Raw genomic sequence first — 19863 nt, forward strand, 5'->3', positions numbered from 1 at the left:
CTCAAAAACATGTCGACACCTAGCTCAAATTGTTGCACGTTCGCACTCTCCACAACATCACTTGGCAGTTTGTTCCAAAATTCGATAACATTAGGAAAAAAGGAATACCGGTATACATCCGTACGTGCGTTAATAGGTTGTAGTACCCTACTGTGGTTTTTTCGGGAACCACGTTTTAGAGGCGCTTTCACATAATATTCTTTATTTATTTTTAATGCTCCTTGCATTATCTGGAAAAAAAGTTTGAGTCGATGTTTTATCCTTCTAATTTCCAGCGTTTCCAGTTCACACTGCTGCATCATCTCTGTAACCGAGTCAGTACGGCGATACTTGGAGCATATAAAACGTGCTGAAATGCGCTGAATTCTTTCCACCTTCTTGTTTAGGCATTTTTGGTGTGGGCTCCACACAGCATTCGCATATTCCAGAACTGGTCTTATAAACGTTTTATAGGCGACCAATTTAATTTCTTTAGTCGCATCTGGTAGTTTTCTCCTAAGAAAGCAGAGCTTTTGGTAAGCTCTTGAACAGATATTATCAATGTGAAAACTCCAGTCTAGATTTTGCGTCACTGTCACCCCTAAGTATCGGAAACTCTGTACCTCGACCAAGGCATTTTCTCCTATATTATATTCAAATCTGATAAGGTTCTGTTTTTTACTTACGTGAGTGTATGTAGATTTTTTGAAGTTAATTAACATACCGCAACTTTGGCACCACGAATTTAATGATTGTAGGCATCTATTTAGTTCACGTGGGTCGAAAAGTAAGGTCTTGTAGAGAGTTCCTCTGCGTAAGCATTACCCCTTAAGTTGCAGTTTGTTGACCGTCTGTGTGACTCAGCTTCTTTAATCCACAGTTTGCCCTAGCCCTATGGGCATTGATGTAAATATAATCCTCTTTTAACCTTCTTCACCTGCACATCTTCCTTCATCACCGCCGAACAATAACGTTTGGAAGGGTCTGAGCCGTTCCGAAGAACACAAAGGACCATAAATAAATTATTTTGACTTTAGTGAACAAATTTGATATGAGAGAAAGTTTTTGCAACTAAAGCAACAATTAGAATAGGAAGCGAAATGAACGAGACGCGTCTGTACTATAATTTTTCGAAATGCATCGAAAATCTCGAGCAGACTGCGACCAAGTTCTCAGCGAGAGTGACTCAATTATTGCAGCGTGAAAGAAATTCGTATTACATGAAAGAAAGTTATAATTCGAATGGTCATTTTCCTTTGTTTATTTGTCGCTTCCACTATTAAATTTTTCAATGTAATGTGCGAATGCGTTAGAATAGCATTTATGACATATTCTCGCCATTTTACGGAAAAGAAAGAAGCACTTCGAATGATTCCTGTTAGTCTGCACTGAATTACTATTGGTGTCATTTCTGTGCACCAGAAAAAAAAACACAATGCTGAAATAGCGTAATTGCCAACGTTGAGTGGAGAAGCCAGTCATATGTTAATTATGCCATTGATATCGTGGAATAGTTGTTGAGAACAAATACGCAGCAACAATCTTGTGATTTCGTCTTTTATTTCACAAAACAAAAAATAATGCCTGCAAGAAAAGTTGGCTTCGAGGTCTGTGCTACAAGGGTGACCAATGTTAAATTGCTTGGCTAGAAAAAAAACTGGTTTTGTTAAACCCGTTTCAGCGTCACTCGCAAGGCATACGTGTGCAAGTACTAAATATAAATCTTAAGCTGTGTCCCCTGATTTCAAAACTGCAGTCAAGCCATCCAGTTCACGGCGGTTATGGTCCCCAGAACAGACTTCAAACGCTAAACAACCAATGTGCAATTACCTTTATCACAGTGAGGCCTCCTGTTGTGTTCCGCCTTCTAAAACGATTACGATTTCGGCGGGGCTTTTGCCTGCATTTTTCAAATCTTTATGATCCTATTCACCTATATATTAAACGACTACCTATGAGCATTAACAGGAAGTGGTTTCACTTCATTCACCAGTGCCTCTAGTACTTTAACACATGTAGCGCTTATCTCTTTTCGCCCAACACTCATTCCTTATCACAACTCAAGTTTTCACCAAAAGACAAAGGAAGGTGCTCCCAAACGAGCATTCGTCCAGTTGATAAGCTCCTGAAGCTGATTAGTACAAGCTACTGGCAAGTCGTGCACGGCTGGCTTGCTCCGTGTTCAACGCAATTCGCTTTCCGGCATTTAGGGCTTCGGAAAGGCTTCACTTCCTGTCGGACGGTCAGCATTCAGGCGCCCTAGTCACCGGCGACCACCTGAAACGACATAATTTGCGATTACCCCTTTCATGAATCCCCTGGAATCAGATTCCGTCGAAAAGCGCAAGTTAAAACAATTGCCATCGCCAGATTGCGGCGGTTTCCGCGAGCTTAGTTATCGCAAATTATAGACCGCACCGTGCACTAGACTGGGGAACAATCTAAGTCATCAGTATCAAAAAGAGTCTCATTAGGAACAGCTTCATCGCTGTGAATATGTACTGAACGCAAAAAGTGTCACGCATGCATTCCTGCACTAGCTCGCGTACCTACGAGGGAAAGGTGAAAGCTCTGGGATGCCTATAAAGAGTCGATAGCCTTCCCTTGTAAGCGGAGCGGAATTGACAAAGGAGAAAGGCTATTTCAACGCGAGTACAAGAGTGGCAAAAAGACAGCTAGTTTGACTGGATTCCGCACCCGCATCAATTTCAATGCCACAACTACGTTTAAGCCCATCACATCTCGGCTGCCTTTATAAAAGCGACTTTTCAAATTGGACGATTTTCCTAATTTTTTTTTGTAGCGATAGCTACATTACGGTAGCATTTCGAGCCTTCAGCGTGGCGGCGCCGCCACCCTGTAGCTGCGCCGCCACGCTGTCACGTGGTTGGTCACGTGGTGCGGAGCAGCTGCTGGCGGCGCCATGGCTCATCACGTGGTTAGTCACGTGACCAATTTCCACTCGGCCAGCTGTAGCTATCGCGTCACTCCAGGTTTAACCAGAGCTAAACCACCGCCTGTTTTTTTCCTTTGCATTCAATTTGCTGCCCTTTACTTACAGTCTGGAGGGCAGCCTCTTGAATGTAGTACTGGCAGGGAGTGTCGCTGCCTTGTCCGACGACACAACGAATGCGTTCGGTGGAGGCACTCGCCTTAGCCCCATGTATGCAGTTCCTGTGAAGAGAACACAGCAGCTGGAAGACGACTCACTGAAATTCGTTCGTCTTATACGGATGATGTTATAGCCCTGTCAGATTTGTGCGCTGGTATTAAGTAGGGTATGCGATTTACGACCCGGTTAAGGGGGAAACCTACGGCTGTTTTTAAAGGTGCAGCTGTGTGGGCAGTTGATGTACGGTTATACAGCATCGCCATTTGAGCCGTTGTATACCAATCAGAACAAAACAAAAACCAATCACCGACAATCAATGCGATGCATGCGGCCCAGTATGCGTCATCATTAGAGATCCCACCTTACGGTGGAGGGTGGCTTGATTCCGTCCTTTAATCACCGTGCGACACACCATAATCCCTCTTCACTTGCCCGACCCAATCCAGCAATCAGTGCAACGCCGTACCCTTCCCCACTCTCCTCACTCGACCACACTTGCTTGGCGACCGCGGTTTCCCACTCGCCATCCATCGCCTCCCACCGGCTTGCCCCCTCTCCCTTTTGTCCTGTCCTCTCCCTCTCGTACTTTCTACATCTCTGCTTTATCCCCTCTTCCTTCGAAGGTTAATTCACACGTCCGACGCCAACGCCGGACACATACCCCGCTAATGGGGGCTCTAATGCTAACGCATTAAAAATGTCTATGGTTACGCTTTCTCAATCGAGGCATAAAACATAGCGGAATCCACTATCCATGATCTGCTTCCGCGGAGACCCAGCTGCGCCTGTGCAGTGGCAGGAGTGGCCTTAGGAGCTATCTGCGCATGCGCAGCATGCTTCGCCCGGACATTGAGTCATTGTCGCTCGAATTTTCATGTAACAATATCTTAAAACCATTGGTACATGGAGTTTTGCGCGCTAACGGGATAGAAGAGCCGCTAAGTGGTTTCCGCGAGTTTTAAACTTTTAGCAATACTGATAGAGCATGATAACAGTTTTCCACATTATATTAGAACTCTCACAGGACCGTTAAAGTGCAGTTCCTACCAGGCATCGAACCCGTATTTCGAAAAAAAGACGATTTGCCTGGACAAGGCCATACGTTTAATGCGACCAGCTATTTGTTAACGAGCATCCCTGAGTACACATGACAGTAACGAGCACATTGCAAGCGCGCATATATTTATGCATGACTGATCCCCCAATGAAAGGCCTTAAAGGCCTACTGCAGAGGCTTTAAACTCGACGATATTAAAGGCGTCAAATCTGCGAAATTGGAAAGTAAAGCATGCGAAGTCCTTTTAGGCTAGCGTTTAAAATAGTGGCATAATCTGCGATCGAAATCTCGACGGCCTTCAAGCTTCTCCGCTGCGCACAGCGCCAAGTCGAGGGAGCATGATGACGTCATCTACGGTACCAGTACGTTTCCAATTCATGAACACTTGCTTCGAAGGAAGAAAACCAACGCCACCGAAGGCAAAGCCCGTTGAGCGTTGTTTGGCAGCATCAAACGACGCACGGCAGGGTGTGGTTGACGGTAGTGTAACTATAAAATCCTACGACGTCACACTGAGCTTCTCCGCGCTCCTATAGTGCTATGCGGAGAAGCCTTAAAGTTAATCCTCGATGACATCACTATTTTAAGTGCTACCGCAACAGAAACTTGCATTCTTTACGTACAGCCCATAGCAGATTTCAATTCTTGAATATCGCAAAATTCTCAAAAAGTGGTGCAGCTGCCCTTCAAAGCGGCATACGTATGTGGTAATAGGGTACTCTATGGAAAGGGCAGTGACATGATATGATCATGTCGTTCGAAGTCCGTTCCATTCTTATTCTTTCTGCACTTCGTTACTGCCCTATGCATTCGCTCTCGGTATGGTCAGTGAATCCGTTGGGCGGATCGTAAGAATGGAATCAAACGAATGTAATGGCACCATAGCGGCCTTCAATTCATAACACGCCTTCCAACGAACTGACAGTACAGGGCGGAGTCAATTGCTCCGAGAAAGCAACGCGCGCAAAGCCGACCTCGTTGTCCTCGCTTTCTACAATACACACGGTTATTATACAATACAATACAATACAATACACAAAGTAGCAACTTACGAGTACAAGCAAGAAAAAGCAAGACAACATTTTTGCTGCCACTGCTGGTCGAGATTGAACTGAAAAACTTTTCTCGCTTGTTTTCTTCGCAACCAGCATGGCTATTGCTGGCTCTTGCTTATCGTCTGCAGTTATAAACGCAAAAAATTGCTGTCCTAGTTTTGTCGTTCACCCGTTTTACAAGCGTCTTCATCGTCGATGTCACCGATGCCAAAATCTTTCCTACCGCTCCGCATTCGCCGGCCGCTTTCAAACGTCGGACAGCGACTTCATCTTGTCTCTCGTCTATTCGTTTGCACCCTCAAGAAATGAAAGAGTGGCTAGCATGAGTGTGCCGATATCGCCAAAAAACGAGCGAATTTATCGCAAAGTTTCGAAACAAGCGCAACCCCCATCTAGCCTGCCCGCAGGAAGAGGTTTCTGTAACGCCCCTATACTGGATTACTTGAGGCCCTCCCTTCGTGAAAACCGCCAATATAGTCACGTGCTCATGCGGTCTACGAGCCTTACATTTGGAACTTCGCAAATAATGCGAGAGGCTTGACATCCCAACTAGAACATGGGCTCTGCGGGACGCCTTGGCGAAGAGCTCCGGGTTCATTTCGCCACCTACCCCCCCCCCCCCCTGAATTTATTTAATCTGCACTGGAATAACGCTCTGACAAAACGTTTCTTCATTTTGCCACCGTCTAAATGAGACAGCAACGGCTGGGATTCGACCCCGCAACCCCAAGCTCAGCAGTTCAATGCCAAAGCTACCGATCCACCACGGCGATTCAGTGGACGCTTTCATCGATTGAGGAGACTCAGCGTAGCTGACGCTATCAGGGCTAGAAGGGCAGGGCTTGTGAGCATATTTTTTCATTTTTTTTACATCTGGAGGCAGACGTGGGTCGAGACGCAAATAAGACCCGGTTAAGGCGTGGGTTGAGTGTTCGACTTACCTGCAGAGGAAGTGTCCACAGCCTTCAATGCTCGCGATCTCTTCGACTGGTATAACGGCCAAGCAGGCGCTGCACTCTTGCTCAGCTTCGGAAGATGGCGTCGATGAAGTGTCGCTCGCGGTTTCACTTTGCTCGTCCTGCAATGGTTCACGCGGAACGTTGCTTCTTTGGGCGGCCGCAAAGAGAGGATAAGAGTAATCTGTCCAGTGTCATCATTCGCAACGTCTAGCATGGAGTTCACATATTCAGCAGCGGGTTGCTGAGATTTCTTTGTGCGAGCGACGGGGATAATGAACCAGCCCTTCCATGCGATGGAGAAGGTAGGGAGTTAGCACAGAGTCTCTGGACAGTCTATAGGAATGGTCGGATGTGAGGACATGCCTCACACCATAGTTTGTCGGTAGTCTAGTAACTCTACCCGGCGTGGACATCGTAGTGAGCTGCCGTGAATCTCACTGCACACTTTATACTATAGTTTTTGGCCAGCACAAACTAAGGGAGGTCCAAAGCAGAAACACGAGTTTGTCCTAGACTTTGTACGACTGTGGTGCTGCGAGTCTGTTGCGGTTCAGTGAGGACTGTATTTGGACCTGGAAGATCCGTCCATAAATAGGATGGATCGCATTAATTTTGAGCGCGGTGGTGTCAGCGCCATGGTTTTCAGTCACATTTACTTCCTCGGAGATGCTACGCACTCGCCTGTAGTGGGTATCGAAGCGGAAAGCGAGTGCTCAACAATGGGAAAGCCGCAGTGCTCCTTGTGCAAACAAGAAGAGTGTCTTCGTTTGGTACCGGATGCTGATATGACCTCCTTCGTGACCCGAAGCACCGATTACCATGCGGTAGACAAGTCCGCGTAATTATTGTACGTCAAGCGACCTTCACTATGGACTGCCGAAGTGAACTTTTTAATTAATCGCAAAAGAAAAAAAAATATGCAAAACGCGCATTTCCTTCTTTCATCAAACATATAACACGCAATATGCGGCTATTTCAACACATGTAACGCAACTGTTTCGTGTGTGTGCTCTCTAGCTGCTCAAAAGCCTCTGCGGCGCCAATTTGTCGACGTCGCGATGTTTTTCCTCTTGACAGGAGGCGCATGATGAGTGAATGAATATGAAAGAAAGAACGAATGGAACTTTATTCGCAGCAACGCTAGTCCAGTTGACTTGAATATGCCACTTGGGCGCAGTCCGCACGATCGGCTGGGATGGGCTGATCCTTGGGACTATCATTGTGAGAGAGGCACTCGGTGCTTGACATGTGGCGGGAATGTGAGCAAGTTCTAAAGCTGCTGGTGTACAAAATTATAGGGGCTTTGCTTAAATGTAACAAAATTCACAGGGACACCTATGGTTTATGGGGGTTTAATGTCACAAAGCGACTCAGGCTATGAGGGACGCCGTAGTGAAGGGCTACAGAAATTTCGACCACCTGGGGTTTTTTAACGTGCACTGACATCGCACAGTACACGGGCCTCTAGAATTTCGCCTAATTCGACTGCCGCGGCCGGGATCGAACCCACGTCTTCCGGGTCAGCAGCCGAGCGCCGTAACCACTGAGCCACCACGGGGGCTCTCACAGGGACACCTAATTGCATTATATGTTCGTAGTGCGACAGCATCCGCGGCTGTTGACGCCTTTACCGGAAGTGGCATCACCTCCAGTCTGGTGACGCGGCTTCCCTCCAGCTAATTTAGCTTCGGAAGACATATTTTCTTCCCGATGAAGCTTCTAACGCTATCGCCTTAATACTGCTAATGCAGTAAGACCTTTCCAGATTTTACATTTTTGCGAAATTAAGGGGAGGGGGATCGTAATATGTAGAAGCCTATTAGTCTGATATGGGTAGAAATTTTTCTTGAAAGCACACTGAAATGCTTGGGCTTTTTGGGGGGTGTTGATGCATCGAATAAAAATAATGGACACATTTCTGTGACTGCACACAAAATACTAATCGTTTTGATGCGACCACTTTCATCTTGAGCACAAATGGTGGTATGATAGCATATGGCGGCAAGTAGCATTGTAAAAGTATCAGGCTATGTTCTGAGGATTCTCTTTTAAAGGCCAGCATACCACTTCAACAGCAGTGAATCTCTTTCCTTGAGAACCAAGGGCTAGAAAGGAGACAGAGGGCGTGACTGATGGTGTACAAACTACCGAGGCCTTCACTGTATGTTTTGACGTAGTTTTCCGTTTCCCTGTGGTGTTAGTTCATAGGTTTGAAGCCGAATACATTTCGGAAAAGCACAATAAGAGGCTAGCTCAATATTTAAGAATTTATTTAGGGTTCACAAGTTGGGAAAAATGTTTTATATGAAAGCCAGGGACCTGTCGCATCTGTTATGTATAAGTATGCTATATGAACTTGTAAATGCAGGAGATCATTACTAGGAATTCGGGACATGCGCTTCTAGTTCTCTTGGTTGCCACTACGTGGCGCACGACTTTGCACATTTAAAAATAGCGCGTTGGCATGATACGTGACATCAGAAAGATATAACCGAGTGGCTGCTGAACAGAATGTGATAGGCCGCTAGGCTCAGCAGCACTACTTGAGCGCTGTCCCAAATTCCTGGTAACGATGGCAGGGAGGTCGACTCAGGCAGGGAAGGAACTCCGGCTCCGCCATGTTGGAACTACGCGACGCTCCACTCCGGCCAGCTTGTTCGTTCACGACGTCGAGTTATTGGACCGATAGCCGATGCTAGTCCAACATTTCCAGTAAGGCGAGAATAGCTGCCGCCTGTGGAGGAGAGAGGAAGCCAGATCAGTGCGATCTATCTTCCGATCCGATCCTCAAGAAATCTATTATTCCAATCCGAACTTTACAGTTCGGATTGTATACTTTGCTTGGAAGCTAACAAACAGAACGAAAGCCTGGCTTTGTTTCGCAGTGGTCTCGAGAACTGTCCGAGTACTCCGAAGAATAACCCGTACTTTGTGCCGCGTAAAATCAGCTATCCAACTACGCATACATGGATTTGCCGCAGCCAGGTGACAGCACAGAGTGCACAGTGGCCGATATGGCGACGGTTGATATAAGGGATGTCAATATGGAGGGCATTGTACTGCGTGTGATTGCATCATTATAGTAGTAAGCCCCCTCTAACCACAATTTCTGTGCGCAAATACCACACAGGCCTTCAATTTTTGACGAAAAAGCTGAAGATAAGCGTGCTTCAAATATGACCACCGCTCCCACACGCCTTCTCCCAGAGATGCCATTAATCAGCCCAAGGTTAGTAAAGTCCGGTACGGTGTGGAGAAACAAGAGACGCCTTGACGTGTGAAAGCATATTCCGGGTTGCGGGCCAATTCAATAAACAGTTGCTGAGACGAGACTGGGCACCGACCAGCGTACCGCGTTCACGCGTGTATTTGTAGTAAACACAAAGCATCTGGTCCGCTGGTTCAGGCAGCTGGCACGCATCGCAGCCTGGAAACTTGGCACGGCGGAGGAGGTGCGCTTACGTCATAGCAACGCTTAGTCGCGATATCTTTTAAATCTGAAGGAACCCACCTGTTCGCTTCCTTCAATTGTATGTCATAACAAACCCCTCAGGTACGTAGCCGTATCTGCTATGTAAACTTTTAAAGAAATATGTCACTGTAGTGCAAACATGTCACCAACGTTAGAGAGGTGTTTAACGTGAGTGCCGGAGTACACCAAGAATATCGGCGTTCATGGGACTGGGACGCGTCAGTGCCCGAAAGCTCGGTGCGCTTGTTCAAGTGCAGAAAAATACTAGTTCTCCGATCTTGCACCTGTCGGCCAAGGTGGCTTATCAAGCATTGAGTACTCTACCCTCCACGCCCTCTGCCGAGGAACTTGACGCGTGAGAAAAGAGCGCATGCCACTGCCAACCCCAGTTGCGAAGTATGGCCCACGTGTCTCGGGCGGAGATCCGCAACAAAGTCAATGCAAACATATGGCTTCGTCTAGGCTGGATTCGATAACTCCTTTAGCCGGGGCATCGGTGGTGCTGATTGCTTGTCTTTGAGCCATTTGAGTGCTCCTTACAGAGAAATAAAATTGGAGGAGCCACTTAAGCTCGGCATAAGGGTATGACGCGATATCGTAATGGGTTAATTCCCACATACAAAGGAGGCCATTCTCTGCTTTACATCCATAGATCCGAAGGAGTCCTCATACCCCTCCTGGCACGGTGACTCCTCGCGAGCAACCAATCTTTTATTTAACTTCCACCTGCCATGGTGGCCATATTGTGATGACGCCGCAAGGTCACATGACCTAGGTGGCCCACCCGCCTCCTGGATTGCTCTCTGGGGACCACCTGCCGGAGCCATGCTCCTGTTTTGCGCTCACAACGCTGACGCCGGATTTTCTGGAGAACGGGGCCTTTAACGCCATCGCTTTCACCCACGCACGCGCGCACACGCACACACACACACCGATTGCCAGAAGGGAACGTGCACCCACCTCGTCTTGGTGGATGGCAGCAGCAGCAGCATCGGGGACAGAGTTGATGAACTGCCTGCACGTTCGACCCGAGTGGTTGGCGCTGCAGGCTACGCAGTACTCTGTCTGGCACGAGGCGCATTCCAGAGTCCCCATGCCAGGCCTGACGGAGAATTTTCCGCTGCACCCTTCGACCGGGCATCGCACAACTGGCAGAGACAGCAGCTCCTGGTGCCGTTTGTATTCTTGCGGGCTCATCGCCTGTAAAAATTCAGTGCGCGCTGAGACCTTGGACTTCATCCATGTATTTTTGTAAAATAAAATTCAGACCTCGTCCTCGAGTAAGCGATACAGCAAAAGAGTTTGGCGGTGCTTCTCTGGTACTCCATTAGGTCTTGAACTCTGATGAGCACAGCTTTTCTAGCCCCTTTACTAGTCTAAAAACTCAGGGTCGCTCCCACTAAACTCGCTTCTAACCAGGTGTTGGCCGAAACGAGCGCGAGTCTGTTATAGACTGAGTTACAAGGGGGTCAGAGCCCACTCATGTGTAAGCCAGGCCATTTGACAACTTAGAAGCCAGGTAACCGAGTGTGGACCAAGACAAGGCATTCGCGTTCAGAAGAATAGTGTAAGATGTAATGGTGTTCGGACGGCGGGGTCGCTTAGTGATGAGAGAACGCCTGTATAGTGCAATCGGAAGAGAGCGTCGCCGCCAGGGCCACCGTGTGTTTAGGGGCTTTTCTCTTCCACTGGCGTTCCTATGAAGCAGCGCCACCCACGCCGAAAATTTGTCACCTCGGCCAGCAGAGATGCCAGTTTTAGTTAATTATAAGACCAACCCCGAGAAGCTGGTAGCTTTTACACTGCTTACTCGCGAAATATCTCCATTTCCAACCGCAAATGTACGCGTCGCCTGCTGCAGCAGACGACGCGCAGCACTCGCAGCCTTGTATTCCAGAGAAGGAGCGGAATGACCGGCTCCCAATACCGGGGCTGCCTCTTGCGGCCCCGCGATGTGCAAAGTCCCGCTAGACACCTTTAGCACACCGTGTACTGTGTTACCGTTACCGGAGCACCGAGAGCACGCCCACCGCCGGTGAGCACGCGTTGATTGGTCCCGATACTGCAGGCGTGCGCAGCTGCCGGGTACCTGGCGCCATCTGGCGCCCTCAAGACGATTTGCGCGCGCGCATTGCCTGCGCGCGGGCTCCTGGTACTCCGGTACCGTAATGGTAACACGGTATGCTAAAGGTGTCTACACTAAGCATACCGTGTACCGCGTTACCATTGCCGTTACCGGACTACCGGGAGCACGCCCACCGCCAAGGCGCACGCGCTGATTGGTCCCTATGTGGCAGGCGTGTGGGCAGCTGCCGGTTACCTGGCGCCCTCAAGGTATGCGCATGCGCACTTACGGCACGTGGGCTCCCGGTACTCCGGTAACGGTTACACGATACACGGTATGCTAGAAGTGTCTACTAACTGACCGCACCGCACGCAGTAGTCGGATCGCCTTTATTTCTTCCATCGTGGTCAGGAGTAGCAGAGAGTCGGGTGGGGAGTTTACGCTAGGAAATTCGCCGGAATAGCACGAGACTAACATGGGGTACATGGGTTTCATTCTGCTGTGAACCTGGCTGGTGATGCTGGCGAGGACAAACAACTGTATACATTATTATCTTGTGAGACTGTATCACAAGTAAACTTTGTTTACTTTGGCGTTACATCACAAAGCGATTTACATATACACACAAGGCTATTAGAGCATCCTTCCCTCTTTCCGGTCTCCGCATTCGTGACATCCGGACCAATTCCGACTTGGGGCGAACTAATTTCAAGTGGAGAACCACGGATCAGGCCATTAGGCATAACGGCGTTTAGTCGCTACTCCCTATTGTTCCTCTTGGACGTCGACCCCTTTTGTTTTATTTTCATTTCGTTTTACCTCCGACCACGGAGCAAGACTATATAGGAAGTGAAACTCCCGTCTGCGCGAGCGAGCGCAGGCGACCAGATAGTCACAATTATACGTATGCGCCGACGGGGGCGCATGCAGTGGCGGCGCCTTGTGGCGCCTCGTAGAAGCAGCAGGAAAAAATTAAAAGATGCAGCTCCCGGGCAGGCAGCGCGCGCTCAAAGCAAACGACAAGCACACGACACGGGTGTTTGCTTCAGCGGGCACGCCGTGACGTTGTATTTCAGTAGTTTCTTTCCAGGCCGCCAGGCGCCGCCAGCAGGATAGCGGCGTCGCGGGCTTGTGACCTTTTCTGGTCGCCGCAGACCGCAGAGTTTCCACTCCTTATAGTCTTCCTCCGTGCCTCCGACAAAGTCTGGTTTGGTGCGCGCTTCCTCTCACATTTTTTTGTTTTGTTTTTTGCACTTCCCGAGGGTTTCCAGTTCCTTCCCCATGAGCTCGAATGAAGGCCCCCCGTGGCTTGTTAAAAGTCTCACACACACACATAGCGCGTGTATGTGTGGTCTTTCCCGCGGTCTGTCTCTGTTCGAGCTAAAACTTCTCAATACTGCAATCTCAGTACGCAAGCGTATAGGCACAATTTTTCATCCGCTCTGGCTGGGATGTCAAGTGCGAAGTAGTATTAGAAGTGATAATTGGAATAATTTATTTTTGTTTATATTTGCATTGACCACTGGCTACTATAAGCCCTAAGAAAACCGCGACGTAATACCGGGAACGGAACGGGACCACGTGAACACCTAATAAAAAGGGGCGCAGGCGCACAGAGTAAAGAACACTGCACGACGCCAACTGGCCAAGTGCCAACTCGCCCAGCTCTCTCTCCACTCTTCCTAAAGAAGAGAACTCCTCAATGACGGTAATTAGAGCCACGTGTCAGCGGTGAATGTCAGCTTCTCGCAAAAATTTTGCAGGGAAGGGAGCGGGGACAATAGTAAGGCAACATTGTATGAGCCAAGCTCCCTGCAATGTCTTCTTTGCAGTTTCTTTTGTGTGTAGTCCTCGCAGTTTACAGAGAAATGTCACCAAGAAACATCAGATGTGCTGTTGTCACTGATATATTATTTGAATACGGCCTGAACAAGGGACGGCATCGCTCAGCAACTGGAAATCAAACAGTCGCGTGTGTGTTTAGTTAAGAAGCGAAAAGGTGCAGCTCACCACGGGAGCTGTCAGGCAGAACAAAGCACAAAAGAGGGAAGTCAAATGTGCTATCCCTCGTCTGTTATCCCTCTTTGGCTCATTTGAGTTGGTCGCCTGAACCCATGTCAGCCATGCCCTCTGCTTCAACTGACAGCTCCCGTAACGCCGTATTCCAGCACGCCGTGTTTCGTTGCATCAATCTCACTTACAGATTTCAGCACTGACTCCTGTATTTGAGACTGGCAGCCGGCGCCTCCCTCTGGCTTGACGGGGCAGTGGACAACGTATGTGAGCGAGCTCACTCCCGACGTACGTACGCACTCTCTGCACGGAAAGAATAGACAGTATTAGTTGTGCGTACGCAACGGCTTAGCGTATACGCAAGGAGTTTGCGGGGACGGTAGTGCGCATGCGCAGAACGCAAGCCCTGCGTCTTGCGTGCGTACGCTAGCCAGCGGACTTTGCGTTGCGGCGCTTGCGTGGCTTGCGTACGCTTTGACAAGATGGCGGCGCCCTGGTCGCCCGCTTCGAAATAAATACAGGTCGCCACTGGATTCTTCGACGCAATAGCTCGCTCAAATGGCAGCGGTTCGCTTTTATTTCGCCTACTCTTGCCCACACGTAGCGGTATAAGCGATAACTAGCCCCTGTTTTTCAGATGATTTGGCGATTTTTAAGCTCGTAGGCCTAACTAAATGCAGTGTGTTTTCCTGGTTTTCCTCGTAGCAACGATACCTGGCGAAGCAGTTTTCTAACCTTTAGTCTGTTCTTACAATGTCTTCGGTTTGCATAGTTTTTCTCCTTGGAACAAAAAAAAAAGGCCCCCAATGCACTCACCCTAGTTTAGTTATCAGTAATCACGGATGAAATTTTCTTTAACCGAGCGTTGATGTGCTTTGACGTATTGTCACTGGATGGCGCTACTGTTTACGCGTGCGTTGAGGGACGCTACGACACGGCCCTCTAAATCTGTACTTCGGAGCGGACAGCGTAACGCACGCAGCGCCGTAGCGCTTTGCGTGCGCAAAGCTAAAACTGTCTAATCAGGGCAGAAATACCTGCTGTTGCAGCGCTAACTCGCTATGTTTTCTTTTCTCCTTGAGCAAGAGACTGTTTGCATGAATATAAAGCTGGGTTTACAGCGCAGCCGTGATTCCTTCAGTAGCTTCGTCAAGCGGCGAAATTTCAAGAACGGTTAAAGGACCAAGTATAGTTACTGAAGCGAGACAGGTGTCCATGAAGCGTCTTCGACACCAACTAACGAACTACCGCTGACTACAACAAATAACCACGTGTTCCTATGTTATGCGCCGAAAATGATGCAGTTAGGGAAGCACGGTTGCGCGAAACGAAAAAAATGGACGATTCAAACCTGGATACAATGAAACCAACTGCGGAAAATATTTTGATATTTTGATCTATCGGACTGAAGAGCTATTGTGAAATTGTTTAGTATGCGTCGTAGCCACAGCTTATCAACGTATGCTGAGCCATCTATCTTGCAACGATCAGAATTATTAGACAGGCATTGTCAGTGTCCACTAAAGTGTAACTCAATCATGAAACGACAGTGACTCCTGTCTGTCCTTTTCCAAGGCGGTAACATCAACAATTCACGGTTTTTCTGAAGCTTTTTAAAAATGGCCGTCATTTCGCGCTCACTGCGATAATTCTTACATTTTTTACCGCCAAAAGAGGTTGCGCGCGTAAACTAGGGGGAAAAACACAGAACTTGCTTTCAAAAACTCTGTGTACTGATTTTCTATATCTATCGCGAAATGACATTTGCGACATTTTTTATTATGTATAGACGGAGAAAAATTACTCTCTCGAAAGCCTTTCCTTCCATGGCGTGCATGTAGTCAAGCAAGCACTTATACGGAATATGAGGGTCTCGTCATGGTATATCGGAAAGCGGCCAACAGTATCTGAAATCAAGAAAGTGTACAGAAACATTGCTAGTATGGCCATTTTTAGTCTTTTTTATGCCTTGCCACTCGCATAATTTATTATTATTTCTCAATTTTTAAGGCATGCAGCAAAGCAATGGGCAAGCTACAGAGGTAAAAATCACACCAGGTTCACCCGGCAGCCTTACTTGCATATGCAATGGGCGCATGGTGCGACTTCTTCGAGTTCGTCCAACGGTGTCTCAGCCATGCATGCGCAGCACTCTACCATGAGGCCTTCGGGCTGTGGAGCTGGGGCATTCATGGCTCGCGGCGCACTGAAGACGGGTGAGGCCTGGCTCGCGGAAACGGTGACCTTCGGACGCGTCTGTGAAAGACGGGACACGAGAGAATACACACGACGTTTTGCCTTCGAATCAACGGACCCACCGATGAGTTCTTTTTGACCAAGTCACACAGCATGACTGCTCACTTTTCTTCAAGCCGCAAGCTGCAGGATGCGGCGACAAACAGGAACAAGGCGCTGACGTCGTGTTAAAGAAAACTAGAAGGAGCTAGGTTGCAGGTCGTCTTGGAAGTACCAGAACACACAACTATATTGAGAAGCTCCGAACTGAGCACGTGTGACTATGAACTAAGCGGGTATGGGTGCGACTGCAAACTGAGCGAGAAACGCATTTGCGTGCACATGCAGATGCTAGAAAGACTCGGAGGCGAATGATGAAGTCGCCGGTGGAACGAGCAGCACAGCAAGCAGTAAATCATCATAATTTATTATCATGGATGAAGCCTGTCCTTTGATAGACTCCGAAGCCCAACGACGTGAACTGCGAAGTGAACAGCAAAACAGGATAGTGCCAATGTGATTCAAACTATCCAGTGGATACAGTGAGGCGGCAAGCCTAAGCAGAGCTGCGAAGACAGTATAACCTGGACAAACGGGATGCGGAAGCACATGAATAAAGAGAAAGGAGAAGAAGAGCGAGAGGGAGGAGGTGAGTGACGAAGCTGCCAGGGGAACGTGCAGTAGAGAAGCGAGTACAAGTGGCTTCAGAGATCACCGCCGAACAGAGCGAACGACGACTCTAATCACAACGAGCAGCGGAGGCTGCCTCATCGCAAGAGGAAAGCCGAGGAACGACTGCAAGAACACATGGCTGCAAATCGAGTTTTAAAGCTTATAGAAAGCTAAATAAAGAAACAAATCCAAACGAGAGCAAACGTGGCAGAGCGCCTAAGTCGCATTTAGCTTGAAAAGGCGAATAGGGGGCCAATTTTTTTCTTGAATGCCCGCGACTGGAGTGTCCATTCGACACAAGTGGATGTACCATATCACCCTCTATTCTTCAAACCGGCTATTGAGAAAGCACACCATCAGACTAAAAAGTAATATATCAATAAACAAAACGCCCCTGGAGATCCGTAACTATACTGTAACCTATGTAGCATCCAGCTGCAATATCTGGAACTTCGCTTACCTCATCGGGTGACTGCCCGACAAGGCTCTCCTGAAGCCGTGACGCTTCCCTTTCCATGGCAGCCTTTCCCGCTGCGGCGGCTGCTGGTGACCGCAGTGTGGACTTGCTTTCGACAGCTGGGCTTGACCGTCCATTCGGAAGAACCTGCTCAGCGCCTGTGCCGAGGTGGTCTCTTTCTGGAGGAGCCGGCGGGGCGCTGTTAGACCTTCGAAGCTGTTTTTGGTACTCCTCGCAAGTCTTGAACTCGTGAACGGCCTGGCACTTCAGGCACGTGATTTGGCCACAAAGTTCGCAGGTCATTTGCAGCGTGCACACACCTACGTACGCTATGAATGGGCATCCGGGCTTGGCGCACTCCGCTTGAATCTCCTCCTCATCGTCAACAAACTGGGTGGGAGGAGAGGGGGGGGGGCAGATAAAGGAACTTGATTAAAACAAGAAGCATCGCCGACTGGTCATAGTCAGGTTCACAGTGCAACATAACCGATGGAGACACGACGGAAAGTAGTCGAAACGTGCTTTCCCTTCCTTTCTTCTTTCATTCCCTCCTTTATCCCTTCCCTTACGGCGCGGTTCAGGTGTCCAACGATATATGAGACAGATACTGCGCCATTTCCTTTCCTCCCTAAACCGATTATTATTATTCTTACAACTTGTACCGGCTCTTGTATCTTGTATTTGACTCCAATACCTGTAAAGACCGCCTCTACAGATCTGTTGTACTAGGGTAGAGTAGGCCCATTAAAATAATTACAGGGTCCCTTTTAGGAAGACCTGTTAGCTTTCGCGAATGACACATCGTGCCGGCTTCCAAGCGTTACCACAAGGAATTATGCTTTGACGATACAGAAACTAATCGATCAGGTGCAGAATATTTGTTCGCTTTGCTGGTCATAGATATCTTGGTGTATTATGGTTGCTTGTTGCAAAGATCTGGAAGCCATACTTAAATTCTTCTGGTAGTTTATTTTCTCTTCTAGTAATGCCACGTTCGTACTAGGGTCTATCCGAAGCAACTGCTGCAATGCGTATGGTACGGCGGGATCTCGTTAGCCCAACACGTGAGGATTTCAGTTGCGTGAAAATTGCGTGGGTGGTATTGCGCTGACTGAGTGGGGAACTAGCTTTCCAGCCATATTCATTTCACCATTCCTTCACGTATTTCTTATCTTGACCGGGCGGTCCTATATTTCGACTCAATGTACAGGGTGCGCCACCTAATACTGTACAACATTTTTGAAAATAGGTTTTTTTTTTAAGTTAGAAGAGCGATTTTTTCGGCGTAGCATTGCCAGCGGTGTAGTACATCAGAAACACGATAAGACTTGCTAACTAGCAGGCAGGTTAACTAATATTGAAAAGTTAACTTCTTAATTACTGTTAGGCTCCTTAATTGTTGAATCCACTTTAAGTAATATCCATATCAGTGTTCAGAATTTCGGAAACGCGGTTACCGCCGCTGATGTGGTCCAACAAATTTTGGCTAGATCGCGCCAAAATACACGCGCTTTCGAGTAGCTTGCAGGCAAAGCAACCTCTCCAGTGCACGTAACTCGTCGAAATAGCCAATATTAGTTGGGCCGCAGCGCCAAGGGTAACAGTTTTTAAAATTCCAAAAAATTGATATGGACGTTTCCTACGGTGGGTTACACGCCTCTCAATAATTAAGCAGCCTAAAAGTAATAGTTAGAAAGTTAACGATAAAATATTAGTTGACCAGCCTTCTAGTTAGCACGTCCTAGCTATATTTTGATGTACTACACCGCTGAAAATATTATGCAAAAAAAAGCGCGTTTTTAACTCAAAAACCCTATTTTTAAAACTTGTGTAAAGCCTTAGGTGAAACACCCTGTATCGAGAATACTTTCGTAATTTACGCGAAGTACTGCCTGAGCCTCTATTTGAATTTTTTCCTTACCCGTCGCCCAAAAAATTGCAGACATGTTGGATAAGAGTGACCCTAGAGTAGAGTTCCGCATTTTGATGGCGATACCAAACTACGCACTCGTTTCTGAGGGCCGTCCGGTCAAGATAAAAAATTAAATACGTGAAGGAACGGTGAAATGAATGTGGTAGGAAAATCTTATTCTCCACTCCGTCACCGCAGTACCACCCGCGTAAATTTCCCGCAAGTGAAATCTTCGCTTGTTGGTCTAATGAGAACCCGCCCTACAATACGGATTGCAGCAGTTGCTTCCGATATACCTGTAAACGACCTTAGTCAGAACGTAGCCTTACTAAAGAGAGCAAATAAGCTGACAAAATATTTCAATATGGCTTCCAGATCTTTGCAACAAGCAACCATAATATTGCAAGATATCTATGACCAGCAAAACGAAGAATTATTATGCATCTGATAGATTAGTTTCTGTGTCGTCAAAGCATGTTTCCTTGACTTCTTTAAAGTGACCCTGAAATGATTTCGAAGGGCATATTCTGGTCTAGTGGATCTGTAGAGGTGGTTTTTGTGGGTACTGTAGTCAAATTTGAAGGCTCTGCTTGGAACCCATAATTCAGAAATAATTTTTAAATACCGCTGCTCGTAATAGCTCACAACCGATTAAGGCAACACACGTCACCGCGCGGCCCCTGCTTCGATGACGTCAGTGGAAAGGCGGGTCGAGCCTTCAAGCATCTTCAAGGCTTGCCCAGCTCGCCCCGTGTACCAACTGACGTCATCGGGGTAATGGACGCGCGGCGAGAGGCGTCGCCCTAATTGGTTGCGAGCTACTGGGTGCAACAATTAAAAAAAATATTTCTAAATTATAGGGTCCACGCCGGACC

General features: G+C 47.8%; 1 protein-coding gene across 5 annotated transcripts in view; it reads right to left on the reverse strand.

The window, feature by feature from the left end:
• LOC144121003 (uncharacterized) overlaps positions 1–19863 on the reverse strand; it is a 58268-nt gene that overhangs the window by 14609 nt on the left and 23796 nt on the right. For 2 of the 5 annotated variants that reach the window (XM_077653894.1, XM_077653893.1), the window contains exons 4-10: positions 17080–17466; positions 15790–15968; positions 13901–14015; positions 10595–10834; positions 6145–6281; positions 3039–3153; positions 1521–2256 (exon numbers count right to left, since the gene is read on the reverse strand). In XM_077653894.1, the coding sequence (XP_077510020.1) occupies positions 2239–2256; positions 3039–3153; positions 6145–6281; positions 10595–10834; positions 13901–14015; positions 15790–15968; positions 17080–17466 (1191 nt within the window). In that variant the 3' untranslated portion in view covers positions 1521–2238. Of the gene's footprint in view, positions 1–1520; positions 2257–3038; positions 3154–6144; positions 8897–10594; positions 10835–13900; positions 14016–15789; positions 15969–17079; positions 17467–19863 lie in introns of those variants that run through there. The other 3 variants (XM_077653891.1, XM_077653892.1, XR_013312508.1) reach the window with 2 other exon arrangements.

This window comes from Amblyomma americanum, chromosome 2 (genome assembly GCF_052857255.1).
Source record: "Amblyomma americanum isolate KBUSLIRL-KWMA chromosome 2, ASM5285725v1, whole genome shotgun sequence".
Taxonomy (NCBI): domain Eukaryota; kingdom Metazoa; phylum Arthropoda; class Arachnida; order Ixodida; family Ixodidae; genus Amblyomma; species Amblyomma americanum.